We start from the raw sequence: 20,963 nt of genomic DNA on the forward strand, positions 1-20,963 counted from the left end.
TAAAACAGGCAACATTAGGGCCACTGCCTATAATCAATATAAGGCAAATTATACACCTACCCTATAATAATAAATAATAGTATAATATACCAAGTATAGGAGCTACAGATGTTTGTGTTTGTCATGTTTAGAGCATATTCTGCTAGTCATAAATGTGTGATATGACAGCTCTGATAAACTGACAAGATGATAGAAACTTTTATCTCAGATTTAATAATTACTGTCAAGCATTTTAAGGCAAAATTATAAATAATTCAAAAATTAGTTGATATAGCATTCGAGCAAAACTATACCAGGCGTTAATAGCCGAGCACTTTGTGTGTGTGTGTGTGTGTGTGTGTGTGTGTGTGTGTGTGTGTGTGTGTGTGTGTGTGTGTGTGTGTGTGTGTGAGGGGGCGGTGATGATTCAGAAGTCAGATTTCTCACAGGAACAGCCACTTCACTGGAAGCAGAAGCACACTGCAGTTGGCCAGTGAGGAAAGATTTTGAATTTCTCTCTGATTTGAGTGATCCACGGAGGAGCACACCTTAATATTGGGGCTATGTATTTGACGACTTGCTTATAGCTTTTTAATTGTGTCACTGTGGCAGGAAAATCCAGCTGTCCTAATGTCCAGAGTTACTAATCTGTCAAAACTGCGGCAAGAGAGGATGAAGGAGATCAGTCTACGGGTGAGTTGGTGTCATCTTCATGACAAACTCAATTTGACAGAGCATGTGACATCAAGTACAGCTTACGAGACTGTTTGAAACAATCAAATTTTGTTTATGTTCATTAATCAGAGGAAGATTTTAACATAATAACTGCAAATTACTACTGTAAGCAAATTAAGGAGAGTGTATTGCTTGTTTAAAATTATTATTTCTGATGGTATTACTTTCCAGAACCTTATCTCATTCTGTCTTCTTGCGCAAAACAGGCCTCACTGTAACATAGTGCCCCAAGCTTCATAGGGCCCAGATATACTGTAGCTATATCTTGCTTCAAACTAATTATGCAGAATAAAGCCATACTGTACATGAATATATTTGTAAATGTAGGTGGTGTGTATGTGTGTCTGATTGCTTGTACATAGTGCTTGTTCACTGGATATTTGCCTATAGCAACTGTTGCCATAGAAATGGCAGTGGGTGTGGGGAATTACAGCTTTCTCTGAAAATGCTAAAGACCTGAAAAATAAAGTGACCATATTATACTGTCTTAATTTCACACATTTAAATAGGCCTTGGGGGGGTCCTTGGGGTTTTCATGTTCCATAATAACATATAAGTCAGACTATCTCAAAACAAAAAGATTAATTCACATCTTATTCTTTGTATGTTGAGCCATACAGTAAGTGCAAATTTATTTTATGCTTGACCAGAATAAGTGAGATAGTGAGTAAATGAGTTTCTTACAAACTAACAGGATGAAGAACCCAGCTGCCACTGACTGTGTATCATCTCAACCTCAAACAAAAGTAGATGTGAAGAAACCTCACTGCATTTAGTACTTTAGTGCCTGTGTACTGTTTGGCCAATTTTAAACTTTTTTTTACCAAATTTAAGAAAATTTGATGATGTTGTCAGCAAAGGGGCTGTATACTGTATGAACATTCCAATATTGTTGTTAATATAGCAGCTTCGTTATTAATGATTTAGCCAGGGGGACTAATGTTAAACTACCAACAGTGCTAAGATGCCTCATAGGAATCAATCTGGGTTACTGAACCATTTCGATCTGTCCTTTAAGTGGAACACCTGACACAAAAAGAGCATATGCACATATTTAGCCTGTACATTGTCCTGTGAAAATAGAATTACTTTATTAATAGTAAGCATTCTGTGTTGCTTACAATACCACAAAACCACCACAAATGTAGTTCTGATCTGATTGGGTTCTGTCACTATAACTTCGCAGTAGGATAAGTACAGCAACTGAAGAAATATGGAAATCATCCCTAAAGAAATTGTTAGTAGTGTGTTACAGTGCACAACTGAATTTCACCTTCAATGAAATACAGAAATAAAAATCCAGTGTCTATTCATGATGGTATTTTAGCCTGTGTGTGGGCTTCATGAGTCTGTCCTGTCAGTGAAAATCTCTCAGCGCAACACGATCTGTTCCAACAGTAAGTTGTGTAGATGTGTGCTGCTTCACAAGTTCTAAAGCATAGGATCATCATTGGAACTAAAGGTTTACTGTATTTGAGTATCACAATTCATTCAGATTGTTACTCTCACTGTCCTAACTCACCTAACATTATGTTCTCTAGGAAGTGTCCTCCTGCTTGCTGAAAGTGGGTGGAGGAGGCAGGACTATTTATAGTGGTTGAACACTTCTCAGAGCAATGCCTAAGCATGATTCTGCAATGCTTGATTGCTATGAGCCAAGAGCAGAGCTGTTCCCAGCGGAATTTTGACATTGATGATCGACAGTGAATAGATCTATCCACTGTTTCCTTATGTGAGTGAGGGGATTTTATGGAAAACGATAAGGGGTGTAGAGAGACTGCATTTAATTTTTTATATTATATACACATAATTTAACAAAACTTACAAAACTCAAAGACCACTAAAGCGTGTGTTGTGTAATAGGGTACTGTTATTACTGACAGTAGCAGTGAAAATGCAAGATTCAGTTTTCTATATTATAACGTGTTTAGGTTTGCTTTATACAGTACAAATATCTAATATAATCAAGAGTCAAACTATAGTTGGAACGACAAAACCTATACTATAGCAGATGGCCCACTTTCACTTCCGCTTTCACAAATGTGTTCATGTGATCATCACAAGACCTTCCTCTTTTCGATTCAGTAAGAAAATCAGCACATAAAAACATCCCTCAGACATAACGCCTAACAGTTTGCAGAGTTATAAGGAAAATATCCGCATGTCAATGTGCATATGACATTCAGAATAGGCAGTTTTAAATGGTTGCTTGTTTGTGACAAGTGGTTATGATACAATATAAAGTATATACTTCAAACAGTGTTTCATGTTGCTCCATGGTACAGTACAAGAAGCATTGTGATGCATCCAACAAGGAAAAGCGTGGGAACTCATTGAGACTGGTCAGGAGTTTGACGTCAGAAATACCAAACACAAGCACATGGGAAATGGAAATGAGAATGACCATGATCTAACGAGAAACCTAGTAGAACTGAATGTATAAATACTTAAACATAATCACAAACAACAGTTGAAATCAATAGTAAAGCAAGTAAAGTTAAGAGACAAGCAACCAAAAATAGGATTACCAAAATAAGACGCCAATACCGTCAAGCTGCCGACATTACAGGTATAACATATTGCTCTCTGCCTATCATGACTGGATTTTAAACATGGGTAATATGTCATAAAAGCAATATGTCAGTAATTTGCTGATACTACTCCTGACTAGAGGAAATTAATTTGGCCATAAGATGACGCCAAACTCACTTGAACACTTTTAGCTGCATTAGACTACCTAACCCACTCAGCATGGAGATGGGCCCAACAGCAGTGGCGGTTTTAGGCATGGTCGATAGGGGGCAGCTGCCCAGGACAGCATTTTCTCATGACACGTGGGGGGAAGCACAAGCTCTTGGGGGAAAAAAGAATCATCTGCGTTGCTAAGCGGGTTTCTGCTCGTGAATGAATAACCCATGAGACAGACATGCAACGTGAAATAATTAATTTAAAAGATTAACATAAAAGACAAAAATTCTAACAAAGAATGTGAGGAACTGTACAAACCAACATAAATACACTGCAGGGCAGAGCCAATCTTAAAAGGACCCTAAGAACTAAGAGTCGCTGCTAAACAGAATAGAACAAACAAATATCTGACACTAAGACTTGAATTAAAAAATCATAAACAGCATGCATACAAAACAAAAGCAAACTAAGACACTGCTGGAGCAGGAAACAAACAAACAAAAATGGTTTATCAACTAAGAAAAAAAAGAATACCTCGAAGGAACCGCTGATAAAAACGAGAGACACACAACACCAGGGACACAAGCAAGATCTAAGAGTAATTTGTTAATCACTGGAGTGGTCATATTGTGGCTAGTGTAGATAGGTATCTGTAATCGGTAATTAGCCTAGGTAACACAAGATGGAAACCAAACAGGAAGTGACAACACATTACAAACACAAAAACAGCTGGAGGGCTGGATTGTCACAATGTCTCACAATTTTTGCCCCTCTCCACGGGCCTTACTTGTGTCCATTAATTATTAAACTTATGCCAGTTAATCATGATGATTAATTAGGATGATTAGGATGATTTAGATTTTTCAAGGTTAACACATCCACAGTAAAACAGTGACACCATTTCCATGACAGAGTGCCCATTTTGTCAGTCTTCTCTGTACATACGCTCTGTCATGTTCAAATTTTGTGTCTATTTCTATTCTAGAATAAAGAACGAGAGCGCATGAGGGAGCGAGAGAAAGCAGCAAGGGAGAGGGAAGAACGTTACAGCAATGGTCACCTGTTTACTTCACTGACAGTGTCAGGAACCACACTTTGCACAGCATGTAACAGGAGTATAACTGCCAAGGAGGCACTCAGCTGCCCTAGTAAGTGACACAATTTACTGCACTTCTGCATCTAATCATCTATTTGAACAGATGATAGACGAAAAAAAATCTATTGCAGCAGTCAACTAAGTTTCTAATTTACTGAATGTACTCCTTTGTGCTACATCTCTGCAGTTCTGAAGCACCGACAAACTTGTCTTTTATTATGTTTATTTTTCACAGCATGCAGTGTCACTATCCATAACCGCTGTCGGGATACTCTACCACACTGTGCCAAAATGAAACAACGGGTAAAATACAGGATCAAATCAACACAAACCTTATGCTTAAACTACTAAAATTAAAGAAGAGTAAATTAAACTGGTTTGTTTTAAAATGTCATGACATCTTGTGTGCTTCCATCTTGTCAACCTAGCAGCAGAAGACAGTCCTGATGCGGAATAACTCAGCTTTGCACAATGTCACACTGCGCTCAAAGAGTGAGACATTTCCTTAATGTCTTCTGCATAATCACACTTTTCTTCTCTAACTGCTTCTCTTGTTTGTTAATTTTTATTTCATCCATGGCTTCCTTACTGTATCTTCCACACCTCTTTAGATCCAGGAATGCCTGAACGTCCAACTTCAGCTATTTACCCTTCGGACAGCTTTCGACAAACCCTGCTGGGATCTCGACGTGGTCGCTCCAGTCTATCACTGTCCAAAAGTGTCTCCACCAACAACATTGTAGGGTAAGCACTGCTTACTAAACAAGACTTACACATTTACAAGTTCCTGAAATACATTTCTTAAAGGGAACAGATCATACAGCGTTTCACTCTAAAGAATATTGGACTTCAATGTCTCAGTAAGTTAATTTTCACTCCATAAAACCCTTTAGATCGTCCACACTGCCCCTGTCAATGTGTGGTTTTCACTCCCCATCAGTAAAAGCTGTTTTACGGGTGTGTCGCAAGTGAAGCTGCTCTGTGCAAAAGCGCATACCTTTATTGTTGTTGTTTTTTAATTGGCTTCATGGATACAAGCCATCGCAGGGTTAGGATACAATAGGTCGCAGTAGTGCGACATTGAGAATGCAATCCAGCGCAATCCTCCACAGAAGAAGAAGACCGCGTAGCACAACCATACATCTATGATCCCGAATCTGACCCTGAAGCTGAATAGGAGGCTGTTGATGTCCCCACATTTCGGCTGATGCAAGATGTGTCTCATTGGTAATGTCGCATTTACTTCAATTTATTTGATTTATGTAATTAGCAAAGCGACTATTGGTTGCTAATGATAATGCTTATGCTAAACGGCCTATACAGCTTGGATATTCACAACCCACTTACCTGGAAAACTCTCGTTAATAGAAAACACTACTATAGCTTACATACAAATAAATAAAAGTTTGAGAGCATAGCTGAAATAATATAAATACATTTTATATATTTATATATATATACACGCACACACACACACACACACACTCTATTCTCACCCTCCGCGGGTGGTCTTATCCACTTTCAAAGCTCGGGTCCTCTACCAGAGGCCAGGGAGCTTGAGGGTTCTGCGCAGTATCCTTGCTGTTCCTAGGACCGCACTTTTCTGGACTGAGATGTCGGATGTTTTTCCAGGGATAAGTTGTAGCCACTCCTCCAGTTTGGGGGTCACTGCCCCCAGTGCGCTGATCACCACAGGCACCACTGTGGCTTTCACCTTCCAAGCTTTCTCCAATTCTTCTCTGAGCCCTTGGTATTTCTCTAGCTTCTCATGCTCCTTTTTCCTGATGTTGCCATTGCTTGGTATTGCCACATCCACCACTAAGGCTTTCCTCTGCTCTTTATCCACCACCACAATGTCTGGTTGGTTCGCCACTACCATTCTGTCCGTCTGTATCTGGAAGTCCTGAAAGGCTCGCTCGTTCTCTACCACCTTGGGAGCTGTTTCCCACTTTGACCTTCGGGTTTCCAGTATAAAAAAAAAAACTCCCTTCTCACCCCACGCGGGTGGTCTCTCATCCACTTTCCAAGCTCGGGTCCTCTACCAGAGGCCAGGAAGCTTGAGGGTTCTGCGCAGTATCCTTGCTTTTCCTGCCAGCATCTTACACCCTGCAGTTATGTGCTGGACCGTCTCAGGGGCCTCTTTGCACAGTCTACACCTTGGGTCTTGTCTGGTGTGGTAGATCTGGGCCTCTATGGCTCTGGTGCTCAGGGCCTGCTCCTGTGCAGCCAGGATGAGTGCCTCTGTGCTGTCCTTCAGCCCAGCCCTTTCAAGCCATTGGTAGGATTTGTTGAGATCAGCCACTTCAGTTATGTTCCGGTGGTACATCCCGTGTAAGGGCTTGCCCTGCCATGATGGTCCCTCTTCCAGCATCTCATCCTCTGTTCTCCACTGCCTGAGACATTCACTCAGCACATCATCTGTCGGGGCCTTATCCTTGATGTACTTATGGATCTTGGATGTTTCATCCTGGATAGTGGCTCTCACGCTCACTAGTCCTCGGCCTCCTTCCTTGCGGCTAGCGTACAGTCTCAGGGTGCTGGATTTGGAGTGGAACCCTCCATGCATGGTGAGGAGCTTTCGTGTCTTAACATCTGTGGTCTGTATCTCTTCCTTTGGCCACCTTATTATTCCCGCAGGGTATCTGATCACTGGCAGGGCGTAGCTGTTTATTGCCTGGGATTTGTTCTTGCCATTGAGCTGGCTTCTTAGGACTTGCCTTACTCGTTGGAGGTATTTGGCTGTTGCCGCATTCCTTGTTGCCTGTTCAAGGTTGCCGTTTGCCTGTGGTATTCCAAGGTACTTATAACTGTCCTCAATGTCTGCTATTGTTCCTTCTGGGAGTGAGACCCCTTCTGTGTGGATTACCTTGCCTCTCTTTGTCACCATCCTCCCACATTTCTCGAGCCCGAATGACATCCCGATGTCCAAGCTGTAGATCCTGGTGGTGTGGATCAGCGAGTCGATGTCTCGCTCACTCTTGGCGTACAGCTTGATGTCATCCATGTAGAGGAGGTGACTTATGGTGGCCCCGTTCCGGAGTCGGTATCCATAGCCAGTCTTGTTTATTATTTACACGGGATGTACCACCGGAACATAACTGAAGTGGCTGATCTCAACAAATCCTACCAATGGCTTGAAAGGGCTGGGCTGAAGGACAGGACAGAGGCACTCATCCTGGCCGCACAGGAGCAGTCCCTGAGCACCAGAGCAATAGAGGCCCAGATCGACCACACCAGACAAGACCCAAGGTGTAGACTGTGCAAAGAGGCCCCTGAGACGGTCCAGCACATAACTGCAGGGTGTAAGATGCTGGCAGGGAAAGCATACATGGAACGCCATAACCAAGTGGCTGGCATAGTATACAGGAACATCTGCAGAGTATGGACTGGAAACCCCAAGGTCAAAGTGGGAAACACCTCCCAAGGTGGTAGAGAACGAGCGAGCCAAGATCCTGTGGCACTTCCAGATACAGACAGACAGAATGGTAATGGCGAACCAACCAGACATTGTGGTGGTGGACAAAGAACAGAGGAAAGCCGTAGTGGTGGATGTGGCAATACCAAGCGATGGCAACATCTGGAAAAAGGAACATGAGAAACTAGAGAAATGCCAAGGGCTCAGAGAAGAACTGGAGAAGGCTTGGAAGGTGAAGGTCACAGTGGTGCCTGTGGTGATTGGAGCACTGGGGGCAGTGACCCCCAAATTGGAGGAATGGCTACAACAGATCCCTGGAGTAACATCCGACATCTCAGTCCAGAAAAGTGCAGTCCTAGGAACAGCAAGGATACTGCGCAGAACCCTCAAGCTTCCTGGCCTCTGGTAGAGGACCCGAGCTTGGAAAGTGGATGAGACCACCCGCGTGGGGTGAGAAGGGAGAGTCTAGTATATATATATAGTTATAGTTATTATATATATATATATTGTTATTGTTGTTATTATATATATATATATATTTATATTTTATATATACAGTACAGATTAATCCGTTTTCGCTGATTTCAGTCGACTGTCAGTGCCCTTTCTGACGCTGATCACACACTCATCACACCCTCATGAGCCGATTGTCAGCAGCCCCCCTCCTTGGTCTATCTGGGGAAGGTGTTAAAATTGTTAATGAAGCCACCCCCATTTTTAGCATCTGACCTGTAGAGTTAGGCTCAATTACTAAGTATAGGCACAGTTCTGAGAACAGGACATAGATTTGATAATGTCAGTTCTACACTGTTTGCTAAGGCAGACAGACAGACAATAGTCTGTCTGAACTAAACTAAACTAAACTATCTAAACTAAAAGTCAACTAAAAAGTTGAGAAAACTTAAAAAGTTGACTTCATGTCAGAGCTGAAGGTTGTACTTACTTTTTTTTAATCATAGATAAGCAGTTGCTGCCACAACTGCCAAACTATCATCTGGAGGTTATCAGTTACTGGGTGTATTAGGTTGAATTGGAATTTACTAATGTACCTAATGAAATTCTTTAATTTTCATTCTATATATCTATATTTGGCCATATTCACTTGGATATAGTGTGTGTCAGTCTGCCTGCTCCAGGAGCTGTTTTAAATTAAAAAATGAGCATTTGAATCTTCTAATCAAGCTTAAATGAACATAACAATAGAGAGCCTCTTTTCAGACAGAACAACCAATCCACAGCACTAGTTAGACTAGTTTCACACCACCCCCTCCTCCTCAAAGCATCAGAGTCCTGCAGTGCTGTTACCTGATGTGATGTAACCAGATACATTTGTAAACTTCTTAAACAGAAAATTATTCAGAGCTCCATCACTTCAAAGAGCCTAGTGGTTAAAGCACAGCATTTTCCACACACAGTTTTTTAAACAAACCGTTTTTGTTAGTTAATGGTTTAATTTAAGAAACTGTCATATCCTGAAGCCATAAACTTAACGCTTTCTTTTTAACAAGTTTTATTTACAGATGTTATAAACATCAAGTTAATTGAACCATTTTCTAAACCAGGTTGTCTGAAAGTTGGGTCATTGCACCTGCATTCTTTTAGAGCAGAAATGTTTCTCAAAGAGCTTCTACATGATATGTCCTTCATGAGGGACGTGGTCTTCACACCTTCTCACAGTCCTTTGTTCAACTGATGAGCCAGTTCTTTACAGGTGTGAAGTGAAGCCTATTGTAAATGGAGGATAATGTGTACTGTAACTTTACTCAGACTGAAGGTTCCTGCACTTTTGGTAATGTTTCTACTTTAAGAAAAGTCTGTGAGTTACCTTGAAAATTATTGAGTCGTCACAATCAGCCGATTGTGGTGACATTTGGCAGTAAAAGGTGATTGAAATGACACAGAACTGCTGGCATAACTCTGCTAACACACACACACACGCACACGCACACGCACACGCACACACACACACACACACATATTTATATATATATTCAGATGTCCTTTTATTACTGGATATGGTGATTCTTGAGGCACTGATGCCCTTTGCCTTGTCTGATTCCCAACTTTATTATCAACCAAAAAATGCACCATTACTCCAAAGCCTGAACAAACTGTTATTTTCACACTCCAATGTGCAATGTATAGGTTACTGAGTTAATTAAGAGGTCTGGGGGGTTGAGGACAGAAGCTTTTGCAGGGCCTTGCAGATGAAATGCTTGATGGAGGTAGGGTAAACAGACCATGTCCTGGGTAGCGGGTAAACTTGGTTATGTTGGAGATTTGTTTCTGCAGCAGGACAGGTATAGTTGTAGACAAATGACCAGGGAGATGTGGAAAATTTGGAAAACTTTGAGCGGAAGCAGTCCTCTACCAGATGGAAACTGTGGCTGTCCTCACCATCACCTCATCAAAACAAAAATACTGCAATCAGAATTGTAGATTAGTGAAATGTTCAGTTTATGTAGGTCAAAACCTTCTCTAATGTAACAATACACAATACAAGACAAAAAATTAAACCAGACAAGAGGATAGGCCTGTCTGTGCTAAAACAACAGATAACCATAGTAGTCTGTTTAGTATGTTATGTATGTATGTTTAGTTGTCACCTTCTATACCAATTAAAATTAAAATCTTCTATTGCCTATCTTACTGTTGGTACATACAAATGCACATACCTTCACTCCTGAGCTGGACAGCAGATGTCTGTGTATCAACAGTCTGCAGTAATTTCTCTGTTTGACAACCTCCTTGCATGTGGGTAACTGGGTTGTGCCCCCTACAGTATAGAAAAAGAAAATGTTACATTTTCTGTAAATTGTATTGGTCCTACAAATATAATGGCTATGGTACACAAGTTATAGGTAACTGACCAGATAAGCAGCAGTTATTGTAAAGGTGTGACTAATTAGCAACTGAGCTTGCAACACAACACAGTTACCATTCCAACTAACCATCACAAGTTGATTTAGGCTGTGACACAGGACGGGGTAAAACAGACATGCCCGCGTTCATCTTCAATATCTTAGTGTAGTGATCACCCAGCTGTAGCTCTAAAGTGCAAAGGGCTAACGGCATGCTAACGGCTAATGCAACACACAAATAGGAGCGGCAGCACATGTCAACAGGACAAAAGCTTGATCCACGGCTCCCTGCCAGTAGCCAAACGAAGGCCTATAGCTATTCGCTGTTCCCTACACAGGTGTGTGATCGCACCAACTCAGAGTAGCACATTTGAAAGGGACAAAGTCTCGGTTGACTGGCTGTAGCCATTAGCAAAACTAGCTATTAGCTTGTCTCACTTGTGGGTTACTACAAATTTAAACAGACCAACTAACATATTAAGACATCACAAGTATCGAGCATGTACTTACAGCGAGCTAGACGGCTGACTAAGGATTTTTAATTCCGCAACTGGCTAAAAAAAGATCAGGACACTAGTCTCATTTTAACCACCAGGTGGCCCAACGTTGTTTAAAAGCCTCCAATGCACTACAGCCTAACTCGGGTCTGGTTCTTCATTTCTACCTGTAACATACATATATTACACCAAACCTATTTTTCTATGAAGTATCTGTTGTGTGCTCAAATATGGGGAGTATGAAGTGCAACAACTCGCTCTCAAATAAACATTGTCAAATTCACATTGAGACATTATCATGACTAGTCATTCTATGGTGACATTCCAGTGGTTAAGATGGGTGGCTATTGTCTTCACTCAATGAGTTCAGTCCCTTGTCAGTGCTTTTACTATGCAATTTTTTTTAGTTGCTGTCTTAGGTACTTTTTTGTTCATTACAAAGCATTCTGTTTAGTTTAAGACCAATCTACGTGTACACACCTACTGCTCTAACATCTCATACAAGATATTGGCATCACATATTTCTGTGATTAATACTAATCACTAATACCAATATAATTTCAGCGCACATGGCTTCGTAATTACACAGAGCGCAGTCCATCTGCGACTACAGCCGCTTATTTAGGTTTTAAAATGCCATAATTTGTTAATAAATGTTTTCCAGTGGTTGTAGATTTTAAGTAAATAATCATGGGTGATGCAATTAGTTTCACAGCAGCCGTAGATTTGTTGAACTCTATGACATGACAACAGAACTCAGCAGATCCACTTATTATTGCTGAAACTCATTTATTCCTATGTTTACTCTGGGTCGTCTCGAAACTGCAGCAGTTTAAAACAGTGGTGCCACTGTTTACATCAAAACTTGCTGTGGTGTATATAGTTTACATGCCCATACATAGATTTCACGCTAGTGTTTCTCGCACCTCACTTCATTGTTTTAAATTAATGGGGGAGCTTTCCCCCATGGTTACGTGTTCTTATGTAAATATCTACTGCACACCTGGAGTGCAGCAGCAGACTGACTGTTGAAAGCTTTAGAGATGGCTGCCTGATTCCATGCTGCAGCAGAAAAACCTCGGTTGGATTCCTAACATGGACTATAGGCACAGACAGTCACCGGCAGACTCATACCTCCGCCTGAGAAGAACAGTTCAACTAACGTGTCCGGTGAGTAAGAACATGCAGTGTTTTTCCACTGTCCATTAGTGTAGCCTATTTGTTAGCTAACCAGAGTCAGCATTAAGGTAACTACTTTGGGTTTGGGATAATTGTAAGCGGTAGAAAACCTTTAACTGAATATGACCTGTCAGTCACACGTTAGCGAACGTGTTTTTGCTTCATAGGACGTTGGTTAACGCTATATTCGAGGGGTGCGATTCGTGCGATAGTTATGGTAACAGTATTGCGATTACTGAAAAGAGCAGAGATACTCACTCTAATTAGCAATGGAGGTGATATTAGGATTAATGTCGTAAGGAAACAAAGTCAATTTAAGAAATTATGGAATTTACAGTGAACGTTTGAAAATATTCACTGATGGAAAATTTAAAGAGGCAACTGGCCTGGCAACTTTGTTTTGAATAAATTACTTCCTTAAATTGATACATCCCTATTCCTTCATAGTTCTACTTAGTACTTCGTCGACTACTACCACAGCAAATATCAAATACTTTTACTGCATAGTTTTGGAGTAATACATCAATAAACTATCATACATTAATTCAATTGATATCAATAGCTGAATTTTGACCTTCCATAAAATGAGTTCCTCAAATTGGTACATCACCATTCCTCTTCTCAGTGATTACAACACCGTTACCGTAACTATCATCATCTCGAATATAGCGATGGGTCATTTGACCACGGAAAAGGAAACAGTGATGCATTTGACAGCGGCCATTGGTTAGTGGTGAAAAAAAAAAACATTGTTTAACTGAATACGACCTGTCAGTCACATGTTAGCTAACGTGGCAACAATTTTTGCATGTTTAACAATAACACCAACAATGTCACCGGAAGCTTTGTTTGGTTTAATTTTAAATAACCTTTATTTTGATATACTTTTTCTGTGTGTTCTTTGTATTGTGTTGTTTTTCCCATTCCTGTCATTTCCTGTGCATTTGTCAGGCAACGCTGCATTTCAGACCACTGAGCCAACAGACACAAACACATCCTGGGGGATTATCGCTTACATTCTTGAGGACCTGCACTGTAAGTCTTTAAAGTTATTGTAAAGGTTCATGGTGGTGATGCAAGTAGATAAGGACTCACCTTAGCATGAGGCATATTGCAGTGGGCTTGCAGTTTTGTTATATGTCTTATTTTGTCTTATTGCTTTATAAAATAACGTTTTTTTCTTGGGTTTACAACCAGTAGACTACATGTGTAATTATAGTAGTTGAATGAAATGTAAACTGCTATACTAACAGTTTTCTATTTTAGGATGTAACTGAAAGTGAAAACAAAGTGAAACATCAGTGGGAATCCAGCAAATTCCTCATCTTAACCCATCCAGACTGGGAATCATCTGGGGGGGTGGATAAACTGGCCAATCTGCGTCATATTTTCTATGTTTGGACTGTGTTGTAAGAAAAATTACCTCTAGAGTTTCTGACGGCTCAATGAAAAGAAGAATTCAAAACGTTGTCTCTGTGAATTTATTTCTGCATGTGCGTATAGGAAAAAGACAAAAAAGATAGGAAAGAAGAGAAAAGAAATCAATAGGTAAAAGGAAACTTGGCACCCGGGTGGAGAGGACAAGTTGATGCTCACTCAAGGTGCACACCAAGCGTCTCTGAAAACTTCTCCTCCCAGCCCGAGTTTTAAAGCATACAGATAACACAAACGCCTCCCACAACATTCTTTAGACAAACATGAGTTCAACTTCCGAAAAGAGACTACACGTCCATCAATATTATTTAGACAGTTGTCACTTCAATTTGCAAGTGCAAAGGTGGGAAAGAGAAAGGCCTTACTTATCCTTATCTAAATCAAACACTACCCCTGCTCAGATGCTGTTTGCATTAATAATAAAAATGATCAACATTAATGGATAATACAACATTTCCATCACAACTGGTCAACTGGTCCACCTGGACTACCATAAATATATGAAAAACACTTTTACCTTTTGTTCAGTAGCTGCTGTAATGCTCAAGCTGGGTGAAAGTGAGCGTTCTCCTAAAATTCAAGTGCTGAAAAATCAACCCATGGCTAGTTCTGATATTTCATTTCTTAGTTTGTGATATTACACTGTTTGGTACTGTAAACATAGTATATTGAATGGCATAGTTACAAGTATGTCTGGTTGGAAGTTGGGGGCTTACATTGGGGGCTTCTGTTTATTATATTCAAATGACCAATGCATGGGAAATCATGTCTTTTATTCTTTTATAACCTTTAAGACCCCCTATAACCTACAGAATACATTTGTTTTGAGTGTGCTAATGATTTTGAATTAACATAAATGTTTTGTTGTAAATTCCCATTGTCATTGTTATTATTAGTATTGGTTTACCGCCGTCTTACGTTTTTAAGTCAGGCATCTTACGGGACATCTAAGGGGTCCTAGAAAAGGGTTGCTATAGAGACATAATGTCATGGTTTTGACTGACCGTTAACTTAAGTGGATGATCTCTTGATAGTCGACAGTTATTTTGATTCCCATGTAGATTGGTTCACGGACAGTTACCTCAGTGGTTTATACGTATACATACGTATCTAGTTGAGTTCCACAGGTTAGCTAGTAGTTAGCTCAGCTGAGCATGTACTGCTGTGTTTATTTTACAAACAAATTAACGATCCTTTACTCTTTATTTGGAATGGTTATATTGATGAGATGTTCCAGCGATATTCATACAGTCCAGCTAAATAATTGTGGTGGAAATTTTCCATTAAGAAGCAGATGAGAGAGTTGTCCTTTTGCGCGATTTATTGAAATAATAAAGAAAATAAAAATAATGGGGAAAGAAAATAAAAAGCATGGATGTTGATCGTGCACATCAACAAACCAAAAACCAGCTGGGGAGATCAGTGCACACACCACGAAGGTGTGATGCAAAGAGCCCGCGATCTTCAAGTTGTCTCTGCCTTTTAACCCCTTTGTCCGGCTCTGGTGGAATGTCTCTCTGCAGCAATGGAATTGTTTGCGCCACCTTATCTTGCCGTGAGTGAGAATGTTTGCTTTCTCACTTCTGCATCATCATGTCTTGTTATCCAAAGGAAGGAACACCAAGCTTCCAAGACAAGATGCATTCGCTTTAACAGCCTTGGGTCTGGTGGGGAGTCAGATAGAATGGAGCCAGAGTCTGGGTGTAAAAGACAAACATATATCATAAATTATTAGTCAGTCAAATGGAACATCAGATGTTTAGACTTGATGTACGACAGGGCGCAAGAGATTATTTGTTTGTGTAAGAATGTTCAGTATTGCACCTAACCAGCACATGACGACTGTGTTGGATAAGAAGTAGCACAAAGGCAAAATTTTTCCATTACAATAATTAACATGTTTTTTGTTACATCAATTACATAACTATTGCACGCAATGTAAAGTTTTAAATCAGGTGGTCTAGCAGATCAGTTGATTGTAAAGTTTAGATGTGTTTTTCAACAGAACTTTCAGCCAAGGTGAGAATCCATTATCATACGAATGCACCTGTCCGTGGGGGAAGGAACATGACGAACTCACAGCCTGGGTGAACTGCACATGGGAACAAACTGATAGATATGGCATATTCACGGTTTGGTAGGAAAATAGCTCCAAATTATTTCTAACATCTAAGTTTATGTTGCGACCTAGAAATACTTTATATTTTATGAAATCTTTGATGTGGGAGGGTACGTTTAAGTTTAACATTTTACATTTAGTACTTTGTAATTTGTGGAGAACCTGTTTATTTTTAGCTGTTTATGGGAAGAAGTCAAAGCTGGGCATGTTGAGAACATCATCACTTGAGTGCGGTGGATGCGCAGAGACCGAGATAGATAACTACTGGATTGGATTTATTGTAAGAACGTGACCAATTTCCAACAGAGCCCGGGCTAAGAAAAGTTGCAACAAGAAGACGAGGTCTCCAAGAGTCCTGTCTGTTAAGGGGTGAAACATAAAATATTTTTTTCCGCCTGGTTGAATTTTTTTCACAAATAAGAAGAACGAGCTACCATTAGCAAGTAGCGCGGAGCTACGCTAACGGCTAACAAGGACACTGACGTCGCAAGTAAAGATGAGCACCATAGACGTAGTAGTGAAGGTAATAAGTTTTCAACCATGTCTAAACTACAACAAATGTCGTCTGAGTGGGAAAATGTCCTGTCAGAGATAGAAGAAAAGATGCTAACGCTGTGGACATTGGATTTGGATTTGAATGAGATATGTGCAGCATATCCACAACGATGGAAAAGGTTGACGACGACTTACCCCATAAACTAAGGAGACTAATTTTACAGTACTTAGAAGGCAAAGAAGTGATTTCATGGGAAGATGAGGGAATGTCTGTGTTACTGCAACTAAATGATAAGATTGGAGAGCTAAACGAGAAAAATTATTACAAGAGCACCACCTTGTGGATGGAATTGTAATGGCATCCAGGAAAGTGAATGAACGAGGAGATATGTCTGTGTCAAATGCTGCTGTCTCTGTACCTGTCCCAGGCCAATATGTTGCTTTTGCCCAGCCATTATATCAACAAGATTTAAATTAAAATTGGACAAATTGGAGAACCACACCAAAAGAATAAATTAGCATATAACAGTTTGTATAACAGATTGGAAAGACAAAGGGCACTAAAAAAGGGATATGACAAAGAGGAAGTGGTTGAAGATGTAATTCAGGCAATAGCCCCAGGAACGAAACTGAAGAGTTATCTTTAGCAGAGTTGATTTGACGCTGCATGCCCTCATTCAGATACTGTACCTGATGAGGGTACTCTCATCTAATGATGAGAGTATTATCTGAACACAGCCATGAGAAATGCTGGTCGCCCCTTAATGCAGAAGCAGAAAAGTTCCAGCCAAGGATCGAAAAATTCATAGAGGTAACTGAAGAGGCCTGAGTACCTGCAGTACACAATAGAGAAAACCATGTGGAAGAGAATAGAGAGAATGAAACTCCGGTGGTTGACATGGAGGAAGATCAGGAAGCAGAGGGGTGGAGGGACAGGCCTAGGAGAGTCAGGCAGCCCAAGCGTATCTACACCTATGATTAGCTTGGACAACCGACATTACAGCAGCTGAAGACCTGCTCCATCAATGTGAAAAAACCTTTAGAAGTCTGCTGTGGACCGACCAGCTCATTCATGTATCCTTTTCATAATTAATAATCGAATAGTCCTTACGTTAATCTGGAGCACTTAATCTGGAGCACTTTATGGTGATGTCGAAGTTACAATATTACAGAGTGTTAACAGATAAATTGTACAGTTGTTTAAGAAATAAGTACAGTATAAGCAACAATGCATACAGTATAAGTATACTATGCAACTGACATAGTAAGAGCCTTATTGGTACATTAGTAACAAATAGAATGGCATTGAGGTCATAGCATTGGAATATGTGGATAAATAAGTGTGGGTGTTGTTCCATTATGAAATGTTGGAGGGGCCCCCGATACTTCACTATTCACCCTGCAATACTAATGGACTATCGACTATTAGTCTTGTGTTGCTGCCATGAGAGATTTCCTGGGGAAAAGCAGTATTGAGAGACACTGGTTTAACCATTCTCTAATGTGTGATGTTTGTGAAAGACACTTATCAGTTCACTTATACTACCATTCAAAAGTTTGGGGTCACCCAGACAATTTTGTGTTTTCAATTAAAAGTCACTCTTGTATTTACCAGCATGAGTTGTAAAATGTATGAATGGAAAATATAGTCTAATTGAAAAAGGTAAAAATAATGATTTGCATTTGAAATAATATTTTTTTTTATCCTCAAATCGTCTAATAGTCCTCCATTGGCAGCAATTACAGCATGGCAGGTCTTTGGCATTCTGGATGTTAATTTGTTTGGGTAATCTGTTAATCTGGGCCTTCTGAAGCAATGAGCAGACACATTGTACCATTACTACATTGCAGTGACAGTTGCTGGAAATGGGCCTCTATACACCTACGTAAATATTGCAGCAAAAATCAGACATTTGCAGCTAGAATAGTCATTTACCGCATTAGTGATGTAAACAGTGTATTTTTGAATTGTTCATTGCAAAAAAGTGCCTTTCTGTCAAAAATAAGGACATTTCTAAGTGACCCCAAACTATTGAACAATAGTGTGCCTTTCACCAAGTGTTGAGTTTGTGAAACATTATTAAAAAGTGGTTTGCAACATTGTTTTAGTGGGGGAGGGAGTTGTGACCTAGAAATACTTATTATTACCATTATTTTATAAAATCTTTCTTGTGATGTGAGTTCTATGGTTAAGTTTACCATTTTTCATTTAGTACTTTGTGCAGAACCTATTTATTTTTAGCTCTTTATGGAAAGAGGTAAAAGGTGGGCATATTGATGACATCACTAGAGTGCGGTGGGTGCGCAGAGATCGAGATAGATGAGTACTGGATTTGATTGATTTTAAGAACGTGACAAATTTCCAACAGAACAAGAGTTCGGGGTGCAACATTTACCACAGGAATAATTTAAGCACTTAATGCAGCAGAGTTTTATGTTATGATACGCCCAGCCGTGTCTTAACAAAGTTTAACACCAAAATAAACCTGTATTTATACTTAAAAAGTCTTTGATTTAATCATCAGTATTTTATCCTTCTACTATTCTCAAATGTGATTATAACTAAACATATAGAGACATTGCATTATACTGTACTTTACCAGAATCACAATAATCACAATATCTGCATGGAAACACACTTTCATTACACCGGCAACAGTGGATTTGGAACTCGCTCTGCGCTGTAAACATAGCGTCTCATGTTGGTTCAGAGTCGCAAAGGCAAACTTCACATCCCTTCTCCCTACTCCGTATTGGCGCAAGGACATGTTTACGTCGGGCAGCATGATTAGCTGCACCTACTGTAGGCTGTGGAATGCCAAAACCTTTCACTTTTTAAAAACATGGTTATTATGGTCGTTCACATAAAGTCTCACGGACTACCGCTGCTAACTTGTAGAGGATAATAATTAATATAAATAAATAAATGGTATAAGATCTCTCTCTATAGCATGTCAGAAGGCTAGGTCTCAGACAGAGATCAATTAATCATTAATGCAGCAACTTGTTTGTTCTACATTACTATGCATGAGTAAAACAAGTAAAACTATGAAAAAACTGGGTACTTTTCTTGTACGCAAATGATAATAATGAAACACAAACCGTGTTTTTCCAGTAAATTACATTAAAGCAGTGGTCACACAGGGACTTGATCTCACAACAGATGTTTCTAAGCTCTTTCCCTAACCACTATACTACCCAGGACCTACACACCAGTTGTTCACGAGGCTACAGTGGCAGCCGTTAAAAGTGTCTACGATTGACTCCCACTTTTGGTCCTAAAACATCGTAGTTGATTAGATAACGTTGTAATATTTAGTGCATGGATCCCCAAGACTATGAACTGCTGGTTCCCTGTGGCAGACAATTATAGTATTTAGTATAGTTAAGAACGTAAGTAAGTTATGGCGAATTATGGCAGTTTAAAACCGAAAATAAGAAGCTGAACGGTGCGCCCTCCCACATGCAGCGTTCGATTTGTGGCAGACAAGCTACTGTAACCCTCATTTCTCGCTTTTGTACAGGCTACAATTTTCTTTATGTGATATTCTTCTTTAATGCACCACACAGCAAGACAGTACGGCACATGTACAATTTTTTCTTTCTTACCTAACGCTCGTCACCTTTTTCCTGTCCCCCGTCAACAAGGGCAGGTAGGAACTAATGTTAATTACAAACAAAATCACAGTAGCTGAAATGCCACGTTTCCCAAACATAAAATAAAAAAAAAACAAAATGGAATACTAACCAAGGTTACACTACTACAATTATGAATGAAACAGCTCAATGAACAGCTCAAAATAAAAGTGAATAAGAGATTATACCAGGGGTTGGCCACCGGTAGCACCCATGTTTTCAATGAAAAAAAAACATGCGGAGGGCGGCAATATTATATTATTTGAGAACATTCAACATTTGTTTTTTTAATCCAAAGAAGACATAAAAGTTAGGGCTCAGAGGTTTAACATTTTATATTTTATTGACAGAAGATCGTAGCAATTAACAGCATACCTATTCAGTCCTCGTTCCCTTTTATATGCAATACGAGCAGCGATCAAACATATGCATCATATTACGCTTTGTAAAACTATAAAAACTGTTGAGATCGTTTACAGACGATAAAGTTGTCAAGACATCGGTAAGGACAGCTAACTCGCTTTTCCCTGCTTCAAACAGCTGCTGTAACTGAGAGCAACCCGTGCGGCATCACCAGTCAATCTGGAAACGCATTCATTGGTTCGGACACTTTAGGTGTGAACTGGGGAGGAGGCAGCAGCAGTCTGAATAGCGACTGAATAGAGTTGATGTCTTCCCCGCTGACAGGCGCATTCATTTGATAATGCACGTAGCTTGGCTGACAGTTCAGTTGAAAAACACACTAAATCTTTATCAAACCGTCCTGGAATAACATCTACAAACTGCAGTTTCTTCCTTGATTATCCATGATTATTATGGAAGAAGCGCA

The 20,963-nt window shown here is 39.9% G+C and overlaps 1 protein-coding gene across 4 annotated transcripts in view; it reads left to right on the forward strand.

The window, feature by feature from the left end:
- The first annotated feature begins 410 nt into the window (after window positions 1-410).
- Window positions 411-20,963, forward strand: part of arhgef1a (Rho guanine nucleotide exchange factor (GEF) 1a) — a 74,984-nt gene continuing 54,431 nt past the window's right edge. Inside the window, exons 1-6 of one of the 4 annotated variants that reach the window (XM_029166557.3) lie at window positions 411-472; window positions 592-672; window positions 4,388-4,550; window positions 4,734-4,801; window positions 4,927-4,990; window positions 5,110-5,242. In XM_029166557.3, coding sequence (XP_029022390.1) covers window positions 610-672; window positions 4,388-4,550; window positions 4,734-4,801; window positions 4,927-4,990; window positions 5,110-5,242 — 491 coding nt within the window. In that variant the 5' untranslated portion in view covers window positions 411-472; window positions 592-609. Of the gene's footprint in view, window positions 673-4,387; window positions 4,551-4,733; window positions 4,802-4,926; window positions 4,991-5,109; window positions 5,243-20,963 lie in introns of all 4 variants that reach the window. The other 3 variants (XM_029166560.3, XM_029166558.3, XM_029166559.3) reach the window with 3 other exon arrangements.

The sequence above is a fragment of the Betta splendens genome, chromosome 11 (assembly GCF_900634795.4).
Source record: "Betta splendens chromosome 11, fBetSpl5.4, whole genome shotgun sequence".
Lineage (NCBI taxonomy): Eukaryota > Metazoa > Chordata > Actinopteri > Anabantiformes > Osphronemidae > Betta > Betta splendens.